Raw genomic sequence first — 21,569 nt, forward strand, 5'->3', positions numbered from 1 at the left:
CACACACACACACACACACACACACACACACACACACACACACACACACACACACACACACACACACACACACACACACACACACACACACACACACACACACACACACACACACACACACACACACACAGCTGGACGCACAGCTCTTTGAGCTTGGCAAACTACTGTACTTAAATGCCTAATGACTAGATAGCAGAGTTTTGATCTGAATCACGGTACCCAGCTCCAGACTGCTGATACCACATGGTCTTCCACTCCCTTCAAACAGATCGGCCATTTGGGTTATTCATCCTCCAACTCCAACACTCCAACAGGTGTTCCCATTTAATATTCAATGCACACTTAGGCTACACACACACACACACAGACACGCAGACACACAGCACAGTGGGATCTTGCAGCTCCAGTAATGTGTGCTGAGTGAGACGCCGGTCTGAATGGCTGCTGACTCTCAGGTGGACTCTGGCTCGGGAGGAGCAGCTGTGCGGGAGCAGCGTACCTTGGTGGTGGCGCGGGCGCTCTCAGCCATGCCGACTGGCGTCTGCTCCTGCTTAGGCTGCATTATGGGGGCTGGCGTCTGCTCCTGCTTAGGCTGCATTCTGGGGGCTGGCGTTGGCTCCTGGGCACTCAGAGGCTTCACTGCATGAGGTCTGCAGACAGAGAACACGCACGTCAGTCTCAAGGTCACACCAGGACAGACACACACACACACCAGGACAGACAGACACACACACACTCACTCACACCAGACAGCCTATCTTACTGACCAAGGAAACTGAAACACATGAGGAGGAGAGATAAAATGCACACACACACACACACACACACTTTGGACAGCCTATTATACTGACAGAGGAGACTGAAACACTGAGAGGAGAGGTAGCACACACACACACACACACACTGTTATATTGACAGAGGCTGAAACAAAGGGAAGATACGTAGACACCCCCTCCATACACACCACACCCAAAAATATACCACCATGTAAGCACCACTTTCCCTCTCTCAGCTCACATAAACCAACAACTCTTAAATAAAGTGAAGTAGCAGTTTCATATAGGCTACACATACAGAACCTGAAGTAGCAGTTTCATATAGGCTATACATACAGAACCTGAAGTAGCAGTTTCATATAGTCTACACATACAGTAGATTAATAGAATACACATACAATAAAGTTGAATCGAATCTAATCTAAAGACAAGATCTGAACATCATTTAGACACTACTACAGTGTTTTGGATGGAGTAAGGCAGATAGCAGATCTACACCTGATTATCCCTCTTGCGAGTCTGACCCAAGAGTGGTCTGCTTCACAGCAGAGGAAAGCTCATCTTTTGGCGCTCTGTTGACTCAGGTGGTGGCACGATCGTTAAGAACTTGTTAACAGTGGAATGTTTCATTACTGAACTGCGTTAACGACTTTGGTCTGGTTGTCTTAAGCCAGCATTTTAAAGGCAAAACATGTCCCAATGAATAGTGGGTAGACTTGTGGTAGTTGACTATTGTAACCCTTCATAAATAATACAAATGGACACGTGTCTAATTGAACATACAGAAGCAGAGACTCACAGGCTTAATTTGATGTGTTCATGTTCAAGGGGAAGTTTTAAAAAAGTAAATATTAAGAGTATCTAATTAAACAGAAGCAGCCATTTTGGCACATTTAAGTTATGGAGACATGTCCCTATACCCTGCATGCTTTGAGGTACAATTTCTGTCTGACTAGCTCAAAGGTGCATATGAGCTGAAAGAGCAGCAGGCTTTGAGCTCAGGCATTTAACAAGCATCCCTAACAAGAGCAGCAAAGACATTTCACAGCCATACCTGACAAGACCAGTGGAGTACTTCAGACTCCAGGGATAGGACTAATGACTTGTACACCCGACTGAAGGGGAAGTGTCTCATTAGCGTAGAAGAGAGGGTTCAGCTAACTCTACCTCGTCTCTTCCCGGTTCAAGATGTCATTTCCAAAGGGACTTTCTTTGGCCCTCTGATACCTTAAGGGTAATGATACAAGGGGCAAGTCTTTGAGCAATGTCACTGGGCAACCACATAAGTGGTTCCATGTGTTCTTATTGGAAAGTCATGACAATTTGCCTACTGTTGATTAAAAGTCTCTGGGAAAAAAAAAAAACATGTTGCCCAGTATCAGAACAGTGCCCAGCAACAGTGCAAACAAGTTGACGTCATCTACATCAGCTTTAGTTGCTATACTCCCTTGCATACAGACAGCTGTGGACAGCGTGGCCGTGTGGTTTATATTTATCATACTTTCTAATCTGTGTGTTGTGGCACCCTTGTAGCATAGTAGCCTTAAGGTGTTTGCACAACAAACTCCAACAAATACCAACAGTTGAGTCAGTGTGTGTACCGTACTGAGTTTATTGGATGGAATAATCGGAGTTTGACATTTTCTTAAGTTAGTCTTCTCGATTACTGTCTGGGCAGTGTGGAACTGGCAGTTGGTTTTCTTAACATCTTAAAGGCTGCAACCAACAACTGCAAACTTAAGAATGTTGGGTTTGTTTGGGTGGTGTGCAAGCACCTTTACAAGTACGGGATGGATGGATATCCACACAAAGCCGCGCGCACACACTCTGATGACAACATGTACGTCACTTGGTCACGAGCAAACGCTTGCATGTAAAGCACAACACTGGCCTAGCACAGAGAACAACACCACCTGACAGTGAGAGGGCTGAATTGGATCCGGAACCTGGTTAGATCTAAGGGGGACAATGTGAGAATTCTCACCTGCGTGACGTCAATGTGGACCCACCGGCTTTGCCAATGCCCCCTGTCACTCCGTTTGGCATGGAGAGTGGCAGGGCATCGACACGGGCATGGAGCCGGACTCTCTGCGTAGATGGACTCTGAGTTGCCACCGAAGGAGCGGAGACTCCCCCAGCCTCCCTCGGCGGGTCGGAGGACCCGACGACGAACGACGAGGAGGCAGAGTGAACGTGTGAAACTACGCTGTCAGCACTCTTCACATCGCTTGGCACATTAGCATCTTGACTTGATGACGTCTTCTCGACTGGTGCAGTAACATCAGCACCCGGGGAATGAGGAGGCTGTGTTTTGGGTGTGTTGGCAGGGGGTAAGGGTGCACGGGTTTTCTTTTCTGATACTCGCTTAGGGCCATCCGTGCACTCTACATAGGAAAGGGCATCCAGTTTCGGAAGCTTCTGGTCATCTTTGATTTGAGAGTCCAGCTCTGTGCTGTGGCCTTCAGCCTCCACCGCAGAACCTGGTGTGGCCATTGCGTGTGCAGTCGCTCCCGTGTCGTCGACATGATGTGTGTCGTCTTCTGGCTTGGCACTCGGTACATGGACCATCTCGGCCACGTCTGGTCTCTTGGGCTCTTCCACTGGACGACCTTCAGACGAGTCGCTGCCATTTCTGGGAGGGTCCAGGCTGGAGGCTTCCTCGTGCGTTTCCTCGGAATGTTTACGCTCTGCGATGGCCAGTGCTGACCCTCCCTGAGGCTCTGCCTTTCGTGGCGACGCCCGAGGCTTGGGTGCAGGACCCTTGTTGTGTTTGGACACTTTCGGTTCTAAAAAGGGATTGGTTGCGTGACCTGGCTGAACGGCGGCTCTGGACGACTCGGACGCGGCTCGTTGCTTGTTGTCGCTTCCATCAGAATTCTTCGAAGCGGCAGATTCTTCAGCTCTGCTGGAGTGGCTGCTCATGATCCTCTCAGCCTTTCCTTTTAAGGCGAGGCCGTAGTTCTGCAAAGCGTTTCTAAACACCTGCGAGGCCAAAGAGGGCACTGGGGTAACTAGCACATCATCACTCCCTGCCGGCTGGCACGACGCCATCGTTTCAGACCTTGGCGCTGGCACATCATCGCTCCCTGTTGGCTGGCACGACGCCATCGTTTCCAACCGTGGTGGTGGTGCCGATCCAGTCCTGGTGTCCTCCAAGCTCTGGCTTTTCTCTGCCTTCCTCAGATGAGCAGGAGGCTGTGGAGCGGGACGCTTGTCCTGGCGAGAGCTGAGGGGGTCAGGCACCCTGTGGCCATCCCTCTCTCTGACCGGCTGGTGGGGCTGGCCTGCGGACGACAGGGTGGAGGTCGGCAGAGGTGTGGCTTGTTTGGCAGCAGCGGTCTCCCGAGCCAGCTTCCTCATCGGAGGAGACGGGGCGCGCCGTTTCTTCTCCGTGCGGTCCCCGTGAGGGGTCCACGTACCTGTGAGGTTCTCTACACTCCCACTGACGGAACCGACTGCGTTCTCAGGATCATCAGGAGTCAAGAAAGGGTTTGATGACGTGTGAGAGGCTTGAGGCGGAAATCCTACACTAGGTGAACTGGAGAGGCAGGGGTGAGACAGAAAGGTTGTGAAGCGGGGTTCAGAAAAGATAACAAGCAGGTCAACACAAAACCCACAGGACAAATCAAAGTGGAGTAAAGGCTAACTAACACACACACACACAAGCTGACCCGTCTAAATATGCAGGAAAAACTCTTCTGAACAACCAATTTTAAATCCATTCACCCATTATCCCTTCTAGGCAATTTAATGTGTGTTTCTGGTGAAATAGGTCACTTCCTACATTTATCAAAAAAAGATCAAGCACTGCATGCCTTTTCTAAGTGCTAACCCTCCTCCCTAAGTGCTAACCCTCCTCCTCTAAGTCTAAGTGCTAACCCTCCTCCCTCCCTTTTGGAATAGACAAAATGTCAGAATTGTTACCAATTCCGAGTAAAATGAAAGAGCCAATGAAAAGAAAATGCCATTGACGTACATTCACATCACAGCACAGACCAAAGCCCAGTTTTTTTTAAATGCTGAGCTGCGTAAACAGCACTTTCTATGCTGAGATATTTCCTCTTCAATCCCTGGCTTCCTGCTGGCAACCTTCACAATCAAACATTGAACGTTATTTACACACAAAAACACACACATAAATGCAGGGTTAACCACACACACACACACACACACACACACACATACACATACACACACACACCCTACACACACACACACACACAGGTTAACATGTGCAGGGATTCTTCTATTCGACTCTGTTCTGAGCACTATGATTTCTACTGAGGCAAGGAGTTAATTATTAATGGTTAATGGTGTTGAGTGGAAATAAACAAGCAGTCACTAGAGGCAGGGGCTGGATTTGCTTTATTTGCACTGGGTATTAGGAAAGTTGATAGTGGTTAATGTCAAATATGTCAAAACAGACTACAACAAACACATGGAGGACTATGAACATTTTAATACAATTAAAAGAAACAAAACTTCAAACCTGTGGCCCCATCATTACTATACCAGACTGAGATAAATAGCTTAAATAAACCTTTCATTTATACATATTTTTCCTTGGAAATATCTGGAAAGCAAACATCCAATTGGACACTCCTGATTTTGATGAATGATTGGTCCCTAGACACCTGTGTTTCGAACATAGAAACAGATCACTCGTGTGTGTGTGTGTGTGTGTGTGTGTGTGTGTGTGTGTGTGTGTGTGTGTGTGTGACAGAGACCGACACACTTGTGTGTGTATGTGTATACACAGGCTCTCTCAGTCATGCATATTTCATGATGGTGCCAAATGTCTTGAACAGGTCATCGTCATGAGAGATGCAAACTAGAGAAGTCACTAAGAGACCCATACAGCTACTATGCCCTAATATCCCACCTCAAGAGCTAGGACAAGCATCCTTATTTACCCACCCATCAAGCTACCGCTAGTGTTGTTATACAACCACATCTACAGGGTGGAATCTACTTGGCTAATATCCCTTTCAGCTAGCGGACAGAAAGTTATAAACGGCCTGTTTCCCAAACATGGATTTGACCTAATCCTTGACTACAAAAGAAAACCTATATTTCTGATCTAGGGGTAGGCTTAATCCATGTGCAAGAAACTGGCCGAAAGTTAATTTCTCTGTGTACATCTCTCAGCCTTTTTTAGAGTGGACAGAAGGAGCTCAGGGGAATATTATTCTGATGAGCTGGAAGTAGAAGAGCCGGGATGACGAAACTGAAAGGAATGTAAGGCAATTTGAGGGTTGCTACCAGATGCCTGGGGAAGAGGGTGGGGGGTTACCAGATGCCTGGGGAAGGGGATAGGGTATGGGGGGGGGGGGGGATGGGGGTTAGTCTACAAGACAAACTCTGGCACAGCTCAGTAATGTATCTGGTACCACATCAGGGCCACATCAGGACTTCATCTGGACCAAAACAGTGGCAAACCAGGGCTACATCAGGGCCAGATCAGAACTGTACCCAGGTGAGATCAGAGACAGAACTCTGCCAGCCCAGGACAGTATCTTGGCTAGAACAGGCCTATATCCTATCTGGACCAGAACTCTGCCAGTCCAGGACCAGAGCACTAGTGGGTCTGTGCCAGGGCAAGTGCTTAGTTGCTATCAGATTTACCCAGCTGAACAGGAAGCAGGTTTGGGAGGAATATGAGGTTGCTTGTTGTCTTGTAAGAGCAGACATGGAATCAACAACTGTTTTCCTGCCCTCTGACTAAATTGCTAAATTCACATAATTGCTTCCACACATACACTCACTCGCCTTCTCTCTCTCTTTCTCTCTCTCTTACACACACACTCACGCACACTCCCTGTTCAATTCAGTGTGAATCGGCTTCTGGAGATTGTTGCCGCCTTGCTTTCAAGTATAACAAGCAAGTGCAAACTTTAGAAATGTGTATACTTTTATCTATCAACACATCTGTGTGTCTGAGGTTCATTAACAGTAATGGTGGTGTGTGACTGTGGGTAACTGACCTTGGCTTGACTGTAGAAACATTGGTGGAGTGGCTGAGTTGATCATGTGGAGACCCCGCCTCCCCAAAGGGATTGGCTGAGACCGAGGGATCCTCAAACAGATTGGTGGAGATAGAGGGACCTTCGAACGGATTGGTGAAGAGACCCTCGTTGAGTAGGTGAGTTGAGGAGACGTTTGGGGCTACAGCGGACTCCACCTCTCCATGGCGGAACTCGTCTTGCTCTACCTTCATCCTACTCTCTCGCTCTAACCTTTTTTTCTCTTCCGCCTCCTCCTTCTTTAGTCTCTGCACCTCCTCTTCCTCCTTCTCTCTTCTCTTCCTTTCCTGCTCCTCCTCCAGTTTCTTTTGCCTCTCCTCCTCCTCCTCTCTCTTCCTCCTCTCCTCTTCCTCCTTTCTTATCCTGTCTTCTCTTTCAGTCTTTTTTCTCTCCTCTTCTTTCCTAATTCGTTCTTCCTCTTTCATTCTCATCCTCTCCTCCTCTCTCTTCATCCTCTCTTCCTGCTCAGCTCTCATCCTCTCCTCCTCTTTCTGTTGCTCTTGTTCCTCTCTTGCCCTCCTCTCTTCTTCTCTTTTAATTCTTTGTCTCTCTTCCTCTCGTCTGGTCATTTCCTTCTCCTCCTCAAGTCTCCCCTCTTCTTCTCGTCTAACCCTTTTCTCCTCAATTCTTTGTCTCTCCTCTTCCTCCTCTCTCTCCATTCTCTCTCTTTCTCTCCTTATCCTTTCTTCCTCTTCTAACATTCTTCTCTCTTCCTCTTTCTTAATCTGTTCATCCCTTCTTCTCTCCTCTTCCTCCTCTGCCATTCCTCTGTCTTCCTCACTGTCCATCTCCTCTTTTTTCTGCAACTCAAGTTCCTTTTTGTCCTCCTCCTCCCTCCAAATCCTCTCTCTTTCCTCTCTTATGAGCCTTTCTTCCTCTTCAATTTTTTCTTCCTCTCTCCTCCTTTCTTCTTCAATTCTCTCTTCCTCTCTCCTCTTCTCTTCCTCTCTTCTAACCTTTTCTTCTTCCTCAATTCTCCTCCTCTCTTCATCCTTTCTCTTGTCCTCTATTCTCAGTCTCTCCTCTTCTTTCTCTCTCTCTATCCTCTCCCTTTCTTCTTCCTCTTCCTTTCTGATCCTCTCTTCCTCTTCCAAACTTCTTCTCTCCTGCTCTCTCCTCATCCTTTCTTCCTCAGCTCTCTTTCTCTCCTCCTCCATCAGTCTCTCCTGCTCTCTCCTCATCCTTTCTTCCTCAGCTCTCTTTCTCTCCTCCTCCATCAGTCTCTCCTGCTCTCTCCTCATCCTTTCTTCCTCAGCTCTCCTCCTCTCCTCCTCCAGTCTCTCCTGCTCTGTCCTCATCCTTTCTTCCTCAGCTCTCCTCCTCTCCTCCTCCATCAGTCTCTCCTGCTCTTTCCTCATCCTTTCTTCCTCAGCTTTCCTCCGCTCCTCATCTTTCAGTCTCCTCCTCTCCTCCTCCTCCTCTTTTCTAATCCTTTCTTCCTCCTCCATTTCAAACATCCTTCTCTCCTCCTCTTCTTTTGCCCTCCTCTTCCTCTCTTCCTCAGCCTCCCTCTCCGTCCTCTCCCTCTCCTCCTGCATCCTTCTCCGTTCCTGTTCTACTCTCTCCTTCTCCTGCCTCTGCTCCTCCTCTTCCTCCTCCAACCTTCTCCTCTCCTCCTCCTCCTCCTCTTCTCTCATCCTCCTCTTCCTCTCCTCTTCCTCCTCCTCCTCCTCCTCTGCCTGCAGGTGTGCCTCCGAGGCCCGTAGGGACTCCACAGAGGTGGTCATGCTGGTCCTGCTCGGGGCGGAGGACTTGCGGAGCTCCTCCATGGACCCGTGGCCGGAGCTGCTCAGGCTGAAGGTGGAGCTCGCCCGGGAGGGCTTGCGCTCAGGCTCCTCCGAGTACACGTGGCTGCCGTTGACGCACAGGTTGCTGGGCAGTGTGCCGGACTGCTTGGGCTGGCCCAGGCCAGAGAAGGAGCCCAGAGAGGACTTGCTGTCGGAGCTCCCCGTGCGTTTGTGGGTCAGGAATTTGAACTTCTTTTTGCCTTTGGAAAGAAAGAGGTCAACAGAGGGGTCAGTGTCGGTTTATACACTGGAAGTCCACCTGAAAATCTAATCAAGATTGGCCTCAGTAAGGATTTTGCCATTATGGCTGCAGCCAAGGTTACCACCCTTTTTCTTTGACGAGTTGGTAACATTTCAACTTTTCAAGGACCTTTAACTATATTTCCATGACCTTTCACAAGCTACAAGTGTACAAAATTGAAGAGTTAACTTCACAGACTATGAGCATTTTCCATGAACTATGACCATTTTCTTTTTGGAATTGGCTATTAATTAGCCCATGTCAATTGAGGCTGGAACTGCATCACACTTCAGAAATTCACATAATGAAAAACTATCCATGGAAAATAACATGATTAACTGCGTTAGACCTCAAAGGGGCAAATCAATGTTTTTTCCAAAACGTTCAGAGAATTTACAGGCCTGGAAAATGAGATTTTAAAATTCCATTGATCCTTTCCCAACATTTCCAAGACCGCTGGAAGCCCGTCTGTCAGTTCAGGCCACAACTGTGCCGTTTCTGAAGGCTACCTCATTAGTGTTTGGAGTGCATTCCTCTCAGTGGATTTCCACACTCTCATTAGGCCCTTATTCTGTTGTCTGTGCAGCATTCCTTCACCAACCTTTTGAGCGTTCTGAGCTGTTTAACTCTTTATGGGGTTTATTGGCTTTATCTTAACATGTAGCAAACAACAGCAGTATTTTCTTCCTCTGGCTTCCACAGCCGTCAAAAAAAAAAACCCTCACTCACTCTCCACCTCAAGCTGGTGTGTGGAGAGCGCCCCGGTGCATAATGGCTGCCGTGACTCATCCAAGTGGGTGCTACACATGGGTGATGGCCAGTGAGATAACCACCTTCACTGCAAAGTGCTTTGGGTGCCTTGATAAAGCACTATTACCTTGAATTTCCCCTTGGGGATCAATAATGTATGTATGTATGTATGTATGTGTGTGTGTCTGTGTGTCTGTGTGTCTGTCTGTCTGTGTGTCTGTGTGTCTGTGTGTCTGTGTGTCTGTCTGTCTGTCTGTCTGTGTGTCTGTGTGTCTGTCTGTCTGTCTGTCTGTCTGTCTGTCTATCTTATCTATATGCAAGTTGTTGTTGTCCTGGTTGGTCCTCAAGTACTCGCGGATACACTGGCTTTGGTCAGGCCTGCACTACGCACCTAGTCTTAACCCATTCTATGCACTCAGTCTTAACCCATTCTATGCACTTAGTCTTAACCCATTCTGTGTAGTCAGTCTTAACCCATTCTATGCACTTAGTCTTAACCCATTCTGTGTAGTCATCTTAACCCATTCTATGCACTTAGTCTTAACCCATTCTGTGTAGTCAGTCTTAACCCATTCTGTGTAGTCAGTCTTAACCCATTCTGTGCACTGTGCAGTCAGTCTTAAAGTGCCCATATTATGGAAAAATCACTTTTTCTGGGATTTGGGGTGTTATTTTGTGCCTGTGGTGCAGCCAATTTCACAAATGCTTTTAAAATTTTGAATAGGATATATCAACTCCAGTGGGCTTACATACTGATCCAAATGAAGTTTTACCCATTATCATTTAACATTTTTAGGCCATGTTACATCATACATGCAGGTGTCTGAATTGATTCTGCTTTGGTTATTGTATTTAGCAGACGTTTCCAACTTGACTATTAGGCCACTTTACTACGAAAATTCAAACAGAACTGTCAATGACGTTTGTCACACATTGTTTATTATTCCTGTATATCAAATTGCATTTGATCACTGGCAGTCGGAGGCTTTCTGGTGGACAATCCTCCAACACCATGTCATCGACACGACTCGTATTTCCTGGCTTCTCATGCTGCTACGTTGACGTAGGCTAAACATGGAATCAGTTCTGGAGTGGGGCAATGCCAACAACAGCTCATTTGCATTTAAGGCAACAGGCCCCAGAAACAGCCTATTCTGAAACGGACTGAAACAACAATGGAGCTGTTGATAATGTGTAATCTGAGGGGATTTATTTGCAAACAGCTTCAGGGACATGTTTTTGCAACCCATAGGCCTATTTTGACTTGTTGAAAAATAGTCATAATATGGGCACTTTAACCCATTCTGTGGTCAGTCTTAACCCATTCTGTGCACTTAGTCTTAACCCACTCTGTGTAGTTAGTCTTAACCCATTCTGTGCACTTAGTCTTAACCCACTCTGTGTAGTTAGTCTTAACCCATTCTGTGCAGTTAGTCTTAGGGCCCAATTTAATGGCAGACAAAATGCAGTCATGCTTGAGACAACATTGAGCTCCTCGTGCTTAGGATATTGCTCAGGTTACGAAATTACCAAACAGATTTTGCAGATTTATTAAATTAGCTTCATGTAGACTTTAGACTTTGCACATTGTTTAAATTAAGGCCCTTTATTCTCTACCCTGTCTCTTCAGTTGTAGTCTTAGCCGTCCTTTGTGGTGACTCTTACCTGGTTTGGGCGGTCTGTCTCACCGGTCCTGTGTATTTAACCCCACCTTCTACAATTAATCGATTTTTAATCAAAATCGCAAATTCAACAAATGTAACTAATTGGTAATTGTAAAGGCTGCAATTAATCATACAGCTTGCAACCATCCCATTGGTTGATCCTGACCCTTCTATGATTTCATGTCATCCTCCTTGTGTGACAGACAGTGAAGGTCACCTAACAGGAGTGAAGGTCACCTAACAGGAGTGCTGTGTTCAACATTTGGAATATTGAACTGAAGCCTGACTTTCAAAAAATGACATCGCCAATCAAATCGAAATCGCAATATCTGATAGAAAAATCACAATTAGATGTTTCTTCAGTGTTATCTGTCCTTTGTGGTTACTCTTACCTGCTTCAGGGGAGTCCACGTTGAGGCCAGAGGATCGACTAGATCCCAGGGCAGAGTCCCTCTCGGGCAGCGGACCCAGCGTGGACATGGATTGGGACGAGTTGCGGTGCAGGTTGGACTTGGGCACGAACAACGACTTGAGCTTGTTCTTTTTCTTCTTGGGCGTGGAGGTTGCGCCGCCGCCCTCTTCCTCGCCCTCACTGTCGGTCATGACCTGGGTGACCGATGGCACCACAGCGGACATGGAGTCGGACAGTCCTTCCTTCTTCTTGCCGCGGAGTTTGTCCTTGAGCTTGCCCATGCGAGAGCGGCTCTTCTCCTGGCTGGACAGGTCGAACATGCTGGCCGTCATGTTGTTCTTCATGAACTGGACGTCCAGCAGGACCTCACCCCTGTCTTTGTCGGCTTTGCCAGATTTATCCAGCAGCTTGAACCATCTGTGTGTCGAGAGACAGAGAACACACACACACACACGTGATCAGCATATTTATGTACACCTAATCAACAAGGGATCTCCATCTTAAGCAGAACAAGAGATGCATTACAAGTAGCCATGTTTCCTTGGATGTTTCTTTTAAAATTGTATTCCTAAAAGACCAACGTACAGCAATTGACTGGCAAAGCAAGCCCTTGTACACAAATCCAAATTCTCATGAGTCTCGGCCTAATCTTCTTTTGATGAAGTACTTCATGCAGATGCAAACAAGAATGTACCAGATCCACCTTCTCCAGTATTATGGAGATTTTATTTACCCAATATGTGGTATTGATGCCACCTGCCAAAGTAGAGCAATGAGATGCCGTCACTGAGTTCATGTATTTCTCACATCACTCTCCACCTTGTTCAGGGTAGGGCTGGGCGATATATCGGTATTACGACTACGACCGATATATTTTTGAAAACGATATGTAGTAGAGACAATATCGTAATACCGGTATTATGTCAAATAATGGGCCATTTTATCAAAGCCACTTGCTCTTCTGTGTTCAGACCATTCAGATAGCCGCAGCTCTGCTCAACTGCGCCCCTTACGTGTGCACGTTCTCCCTCGCAGCACTACAAACTTTCAAACATGACGGACACGGAGTCAGATTTTGTTTACCTTGATCAGAGGTTGGTGCTGATGCCTATTCCGTCGGCACATCAACGGCTAGACCGAGAATTCTCGTTGTGAAATCAAAATTCCACTGGAGCTCCAAGCGGTTTTGTACACGCAGATTTAAGTTACAACACTGTTTAGCAGCTACAGCTCTTTGACTCACGGTAAAATGTCATTTTTGGTACATAGCCTAGCTAATTTAAATACACTGATGAATGCTTGCGTTTAGCGACAGTAGCAGATCTAAAGTCCTCAGGGAGACAACCTAAACGCTGATTTTATTAAGAGGATCTGCACGCGACTCGCGAGCAGTTAGGGCATCATTTTTTATGATTCCTGAAACCCCATTCAATCGTGCATAGGGATTTTTCTTACGAACCGGAACATGCAAAAATGAACGCATACAAAACGAAGGTAGCGTCTATCACACTCTTGATGAGTGACTCAGTTACGTTGTTTAAGTAGCCTAATTGTTTAAAACTATTTTTGTTGTTGATAGCAACATGTCTAGGCCATCATAGTCTACATTTGCTTGTCATCTAGGCCCTATCAAACCCTTACAGGTAAAAAAAACTGCATTGTGTGACAAAACTGCAGTTTTTTTCAAAATAGCCTATTGCATTGTGCAGTACAATGTAGGCCTGCGTTGTCAGTCAGGGTCAACTTTTGGTCTTTTGTTATTTTCACAGCTTTATCAGAGCAACTGTAGCCTATGCCTATTGTAGGCCTATGTTATTGTTGACACTTTTTGCACAGCTCTGTTAGAGCAGTCTGAAATTTATATAATTAAAACTGTCTGTGTTGTCATAATTTTTGTGTTGAGTGAATATATGAAGCACTTCGCTCTTTCTGTTTGAAATATCAATATCGTATCGATATCGTATATCGCCAATCAGCCCAAAAATATCGGGATATCAGTTTTGGTCCATATCGCCCAGCCCTAGTTCAGGGTAATCATTGGTTTGGTTTAGATGCTGTAGTATAGCTTTTTCCAGTTCAAATGATAAGCAACCTTTAGCTTTAGCTCAGTCGTGGTACTTTAAATCATCCCTGCTCAAACTGCCCATTATGACTGTAACAAATGTCATTGATTTTAGTAAATTAGTATGAGTCAAGGAGTCTTGTGGTCACACAGGAGTCTAGTGTCATCTGGCTGTTATCTCCGACAGATCGCATAGAACCTGGTAGCAACAAACTTGGGACAGATCCAGCTTAGTTGGTTCTGACATGGCTAAGATCCAGTAAACCAGTAGACCTTTCCCTTGGCCCTGTACTAATGACTGTCTATATCCCCTAAAATAGCTTCTTTTAACAAGGATCCCCAACACTGACTTCGACAACCACCTGTCCATCCCACAACATACAGCGGGCACAGGGTCTATATAAAAAGGCCCAAACACTCCAGTCTTTCTAACAGTAGTACACAAGTCAATCAAGTGTGTCCTTACATTCAACAATGCATCCTGGCGTCACTGAACTCCCAGCAAGGAAAACCCTTGAAAGAATGATCACGCCATGCGTGCGACCACAATAACCTGTACCACTCAGATACAGCGCTCATCTTTACGGTCAGGTGGTGAAACGAAAGGAAGACTCGTCTCTGGGGTCCTCCAGAGCCACCTCATCCGTCCTCTCCGCTGATCAAATCAGACTGACCAACACCTCGGGGCAGCATGCACAAAACAGAACAAAACCCTTCATCCCCACCGCACTAACCAACACCTCGGGGCAGCATGCACAAAGGAGAACAAAACCCTTCATCCCCACCACACTGATCAACACCTCGGGGCAGCATGCACAAAGGAGAACAAAACCCTTCATCCCCACCGCACTGTCCACTTAGACGAGGGAAGACAGACCGCCACTACCTTTTAATGCAGCTTGATCACATACGGGAATTCATTCATGACTGATTTGTTGTTGTTGATGTAATATTATGCAAGTCCTTACGCATAATATGCAAGTCTAATGTAATATTATGTGAACGTATCATTAGTGTGTGCATACTTTTAGAATGTGTGTGAGCCCACAACCCAACACATCATTCTACTGGATACCTTCCAAAACGTAACAGGCTCTTTCAAAGGCCAGGCCTACATAATCCACAAGGGACCTTTTTGAGCAATATTGCTGGGCAGTGATTAGATTACATTAGATCAGATTCAACTGTATTGTCATTGTGCAGAGTACAAGTTACAGAGACAACGAAATGCAGTTTGCGTCTAACCAAAAGTACAAAAAACGCAATGTGATATACACAGTATAGACAGGTGGTGCATGAACAGTATAAGATATATAGTGCAGTGTAGACAATAGTTAAGAAGTTAAGACAGTTTAAACAACAGTTAAGAAGGTGGAATGGTTACAGTAATATAAATGAACTACGGATAATGTCCATACTGGTTAAGAAAGGCATGTGAACAGTCTCTAAAATAAGGGCGGTTTCCTTAGCATAGCATGGTTGAAAGTTTGCATGTTCTTTTAAAACGTGCATCTTTTTTTCTCTCTCAGAGGTAGCCTCCCGAGCATCCCCATCTGCTGCCGGCTTGTGCCTTCACATTGCCCAAAGTGCTTGATTGCATTGTCCACATATTTAGCGACATTTTCATGGACCACATCAGCATTTTTGTTCAGTGAATCTTTTGTAAATTGCTTCACAATTACCGTCGGGGCCTCCTCGTCGGCTGCCTTAATTATCACCTGGCTGGCCTCAGCTGTGTCTTCATTAACATTCCCAGTAAATTCTCTTCAATCTTTTTGGCCTCTATGTACTGTATCTGTCCAATTGCATTGTCTCTGTCTGTTCTTGGTGTTGGATTTTGTGAAATAAATTTCTAAATAAATGCGATTTATAGTCCAGTGCAACTTCTTTATGTTTTTTTCCCCCTCTTCATGATGCATTTTTTGACTGATGCGATTTATACTCCAGAACGACTTATAGTCCGGAATATACGGTAGTTCCCCAGCATGGAAAGGCTAAACTTGATGACCACCACATCAGGTCGTAGGTTATCTAATTCCAGGTTTGAGGTTAGGCACGCAACAGTAGAGAAACTGCTTACCAAAGCAAACATGCAGACAGACTGAATATGGGACTCCCTCAGTGCCAAAGTCCAGATACACACACTCACACACATACACAGGTATGTGATCCTCAAACATTGTTCACATTCCATTGCGGAATAACACACAAGATAGCTTCATAAAAACCTTTTTACAGCCGGGTTCAATGACTCAAAACAAAACAGGATACAGGAATATCTCTGTGAAGAGGATTTCACCCTCGTTTTGTTTTTATGTATGTCAGTGATCTCAGTGAAAACAGGACTAATGTTTTAAAATGATCCTTGCACTTTGGGGCACCCTGACACTCAAATCCTCCCCTGTCGAACAGCCAACAGCACATCTTCTGACCAGAGGAGAGGAAGCCGTCAGCTGAGGCACATCCTCCTCATTTGCTGTGAAAAACAACCAAAGTGCTGACTCCATCAGGAAGTGGGAATGGATGCAGCCAAGCAGCCAAGCACAAGGGCAGAAAGGCCAGCTGCACTCCTGCCCTCCTCAGGGAAGCTTCACGGAGCACACAGCCACACAAGCAACAGTGAGGCCTAACGTCCTGATAACACAGCCACACAAGCAACCATGAGGCCCAACCTCCAGCCTACACAGCCACACAAGCAACAGTGAGGCCTAACCTCCAGCCTACACAGCCACACAAGCAACAGTGAGGCCTAACCTCCAGCCTACACAGCCACACAAGCAACAGTGAGGCCTAACCTCCAGCCTACACAGCCACACAAGCAATAGTGAGGCCTAACCTCCAGCCTACACAGCCACACAAGCAACAGTGAGGTCTAACCTCCAGTCTACACAGCCACACAAGCAACAGTGAGGTCTAACCTCCTGGCTAAACAATCACACAAACAACAGTGAGGCCTAACCTCCAGGCTACACCAGGTGCAACACAAGAACAGGTTTTTGGAACTGAGACTATGAAACACACACTGACAAAAGAACAGGGTCTCAGAGGTGAAGCTGTACGAAGAACACCACAACACAGGCAACAACATGGCACATGCCCACCTCTACGCTTGCTACAACTCCAGAAACGCCACCAAGACCAACTCTATGCTAGCTACAACTTCAGAAATGCCATCAAGCCCACCTCTACGCTTGCTACAACTCCAGAAACACCACCAAGCCCACCTCTATGCTTGCTAAAACTCCAGAAACGCCACCAAGCCCACCTCTACGCTTGCTACAACTCCAGAAATGCCACCAAGCCCACCTCTACGCTTGCTACAACTCCAGAAATGCCACCAAGCCCACCTCTACGCTTGCTACCCAAATGACACAGTGAAGAAACGATTGATTGCTTTGATGCTTGTCTGGGTTCAACACTCTGTGTGTCCTGCAGGGACATACAAACATAATTACAGAATGTGAACTGATAGGGGAGAGTTGATTAAACAGTCAATAGACTAAATGTCCACAGCACAAGCAGGCAAAAAGAAATTTCTATTTTAGAACATTTTTTATGTTCTAAATGATAAGTCATTTTTTTCAAACACCGCACTCTCCCGTTTGTTTTCTGTGGGTGCGTGATCCAGGAAACGTACAGAAAATCAAAGATTGGTCGCACTCCCAAAAATATTTTTTTTATTTATTTTCACTAGAAACAGGGGTAAGTAAACAAACGTTTCGCCTTATGGCCTTCGTCGGTGTGTCATCTCTCAATGTATTTCTATGTATTTCTCAATAAAATATTGGCAAGTTAAAGGAGCCAGTTACTTTTCCTGTATGAAGACTGTGGGTGTGGTAGAGCAGATGTGATGTCACCACCTGACAAGCAGTTGGCTTGGGCTAGATTCCCAAACCTAAGCATAATATAAAGTATATAAAATACTGGGTTTGATTCCCACAAGCATAATATTAAGTATATAAAATACTGGGTTGGATTCCCATAAGCATAATATAAAGTATATAAAATACTGGGTTTGATTCCCATAAGCATAATATTAAGAATATAAAATACTGTGTTGGATTCCCAAACCTAAGCATAATATGAAGTATATAAAATACTTTAACTTAAGATGTCCTAAGCCTCACTATTTTTCAAGTATGAACTACGAATCTGCTACACTCCAGTTAATTTTAAAAGGGAGGTTGCAATAAAACAACAAACACTCCCAAATACCTAAGAACACAAGACGGCACTAATAGGAGAATTACACTGGGTGTGTGATGCTTTCTGTGTTCCTCCTTTTCAAAAGAAAGGATTCAGACGTTCCTGATGACGACGAGACCAGAAATAAAGCTGCTCTTCTGGAACATGTGAGCAAGAACACAGAGCCGCCACCCACATGACTCACTCCACACACACACACACCAGCCTCCACCTCTCGCACGCTCTCGCTCTCTTCACACATCTTCACTAGAAGACACACACACACACACACACACACACACTCACACACACACACCAGCCTCCACCTCTCGCACGCTCTCGCTCTCTTCACACATCTTCACTAGAAGACACACACACACACACACACACACACACACACACACAGACACAGACACAGACACAGACACACACAAACACACACCTTCACTAGAGCGCGCACACACACACACACACATGCAAAAAACACCCACACCCTATACACACACGTGTGCACACACCACGCAGACTCGATGGGACAGGCTGTCCCATTAGATAAAAAACTATCATCATCATCATCATCATCACTAATGCATGGAGTGCTTGGTTGCAAGCACAGCAACTGAGGCCTTCGCGTAGTTCCTCCATCCTACAGTCATGTCACATTTTGACATGTAATTAAACTACAGGGCTTGCCGTTGGACATACCCTACTCTAAAAGGTCACGGTTGAACCCTTCACAGGTGGCCATTTAAACAGCGCATCAATGCAGGGGTGTGCTCCTCTCCTCTTCTGCCAGAGGGGGAAGTAGACACAATGGATTTGATAACACAGGGGGTTGGCTGACATGAGAGGAGAAGTTCATGGTGTGAACATCGCAGAACAGGAAGTTGCCTCATGTGAAGGTGTTGGCCTGGGAGGGAGGGGCCGAGTGACAGCAAGAGGAACAGTGCAGTGTGTGTGTGTGTGTGTGTGTGTGTGTGTGTGTGTGTGTGTGTGTGTGTGTGTGTGCAGTGTTTCCCATACATTGACTTTTTTGTGGCGGCCCACCACAATATCAACATTGACCACCACACAATGATTTTCTATGTTGTACTAATTTATACAGTATAGGATGAAATCCTTTTATTTCATCTCTCCCTCTCTCTCTAATTAAGTTATGTGCAAGCATATAAGAGGCAGTATCCCTACGCTAAAGTTAGAATACTGTTGGGTTGTCGAGGTTAGCACACTATGACTTTACAGCTACTTGTCAATATCGACTTCTCGTGCAAGGCAAGTATAACTATGGGGTATTCATTTTATTGACTCTGACACAAAATGTTTGCTCAACAACCCCCCCCCCCCCCCGCCCCCTTCACCTACCACCACAAATACAATTAAATTCTGTGGGAAACACTGCTGTGTGTATGTCTAGGCCTGAACTGGGCTTGTATGAGTAAGGGCTGCAACTAACTATTATTTTCATAGTCCATTAATCAGCCGATTATTTTCATAGTCCATTAATCTCCATTATTTTCTACATTAATCAATTAGTTGTTTGATTGATAAAATGTTGGTGAAAACATTTTGATCTTTGTTTCCCAAAACAAAGAACTCATCTTCAAATGTCTAGTTTTGTCCACATGCCAAAGACATTTACGGTCATAGTAAGTAAGTAAAGCTGAAAATATTCAAGTTTAAAAAGCTACAATCAGAGAATTTCAAGGTTTTTCCTGACAAAGACTGATTAAAAAGATAGCTGGCGATTAATTTAATAGTTGACAACTAATCGCATTACATTATTCTTTCCGTAAGAGTGCCGTTACAACAGTCAAAATACATGCCTGTGTAGCATTCATTTCCTGCAGTGGTGATGTAGACAAGTAAAATGGATGAAGCAACCTAAAAACACTGAGGGAAGTTTAGTCCAATGCAAATAGGTTGATTTTGCTGCAAGTCGCCAATCAGACTGTTTGCGGTCATCTTTGACAGTCTGAACATTGCAGGACTATGGCGTTGTTTCGCTAGGCCTGACTGGTGAGAGAACCCCTGTTCTAAGATAAGCCCAAGCGATTGGATAGGTTCCACATTTACACCATGTCTTAGATGGTGACAGAACCTCTGTTCTAAGATAAGCCCAAGTGACTGGATAGGTTCCACATTTACACCATGTCTGAGATGGTGAGAGAACCCCTGTTCTAAGATAAGCCCAAGCGATTGGATAGGTTCCACATTTACACCATGTTACACCATTTCCTCAGCTCTCACCCCACCCTCAGAGCTCAGAGAATGTTCCGCTGTGCTTGCACTATTTTCAGCCAGACTTGCTGAGGAGGAGTCCAGGGCCTTCAAGATACAAGGTGGGGGAGGGGGGGTGATCAGTGATGTCCACTGCCCAGTCAGGCGAGTCAGCATTAGTACCATTGTTGTGCCCCCGACACACATACACAGACACACACACACACACTTGCATATCCTGTGTGTGGTGGTGTACTGATAAGCCAGGCTGCAGCTGTGGCCAGTGCTTATCACCTGACGCTGGTCAGCACTACACAGTTCAGGGCCTTCACTCCGCTTCCTTTTCTTTTGCTCACACACTCACACACTCCTCACAGCTCAGTATTTCTGCTGAGCCAAAGAGGAGCAGTGCGCCCGTCGGCCTTGGCCATCTCTCTAGAGGCGAGCGTCACAGAGCGCGAGATTATCTCGCTCAGAACAGCGAGCTCCAGGCCTGTGTGTGTGAGCTCTACAGCAGGAAGAACATGGAGTCATATCTGAATGTTCTGAGACGCACTGGAAACGGTGTTGACGCACAAACTTGCCTCCTTAATCATTCAGATGAAATTCACAACATCAGACTGTAGACCGATTGGCTGTTGAGTCCTAATATCATTGTGGACAAACATCAGACTGTAGATTGATTGGCGGTTGAGCCCTAATATCATTGTGGACAAACATCAGACTGTAGATTGATTGGCTGTTGAGCCCTAATATCATTGTGGACAAACATCAGACTGTAGATTGATTGGCTGTTGAGCCCTAATATCATTGTGGACAAACATCAGACTGTAGATTGATTGGCTGTTGAGCCCTAATATCATTGTAGACAAACATCAGACTGTAGATTGATTGGCTGTTGAGCCCTAATATCATTGTGGACAAACCTGCGTCTACAGCTGAAATGCATAATGTTAGCCCTGATTAGCCATCCACTGCACGCTTTTCACTGAAAAGAATAAATGAATTAAAGGAGCAGTGCTCAACTAACACTATACTGTGTCACACAGTACCTGACTGTTGCTGTGGATAAAAGCGTCAGCCTAATGGCTAAATGTAAACGATAGTGAAAGGGAGAAAAGTGATCTGATTGGCTGTTGAGGACTCCTCAGGCTAGTGGTCATGCATATGTTTACGCTCCACACAAGTCTATGCCAAGCCTGAGTCAGTGGAGGTCACGTACAGCTCACAACTCACACACAGTTACTGAGCCCCCATATGCGTTGCGTTGCGTTGTGTTTTTCCTCAGACAAGTAAGACAAGACACATACACACTTTCTCGACATGTGCAAGACACATATACACTCTCTGGAGGTGCAAGACACACACACACTCTCTGGACATGTGCAAGACACATACACACTCTCTGGAGGTGCAAGACACACACACTCTCTCTGGACATGTGCAAGACAC

At 45.8% G+C, this 21,569-nt stretch overlaps 1 protein-coding gene across 1 annotated transcript in view; it reads right to left on the minus strand.

The window, feature by feature from the left end:
• Positions 1-21,569, minus strand: part of rab11fip1b (RAB11 family interacting protein 1 (class I) b) — a 29,817-nt gene that overhangs the window by 1,226 nt on the left and 7,022 nt on the right. The window contains exons 2-5 of the mRNA XM_076283836.1: positions 11,634-12,070; positions 6,761-8,786; positions 2,761-4,314; positions 500-650 (exon numbers count right to left, since the gene is read on the minus strand). Of these exons, the coding sequence (XP_076139951.1) occupies positions 500-650; positions 2,761-4,314; positions 6,761-8,786; positions 11,634-12,070 (4,168 nt within the window). The remainder of the gene's footprint in view (positions 1-499; positions 651-2,760; positions 4,315-6,760; positions 8,787-11,633; positions 12,071-21,569) is intronic.

This window comes from Alosa pseudoharengus, unplaced genomic scaffold, assembly GCF_046254945.1.
Source record: "Alosa pseudoharengus isolate Yale_2024_CS ecotype anadromous, Long Island Sound unplaced genomic scaffold, YU_APseudo_1.1 YU_APseudo_1.1_scf_14, whole genome shotgun sequence".
Classification (NCBI taxonomy): domain Eukaryota; kingdom Metazoa; phylum Chordata; class Actinopteri; order Clupeiformes; family Clupeidae; genus Alosa; species Alosa pseudoharengus.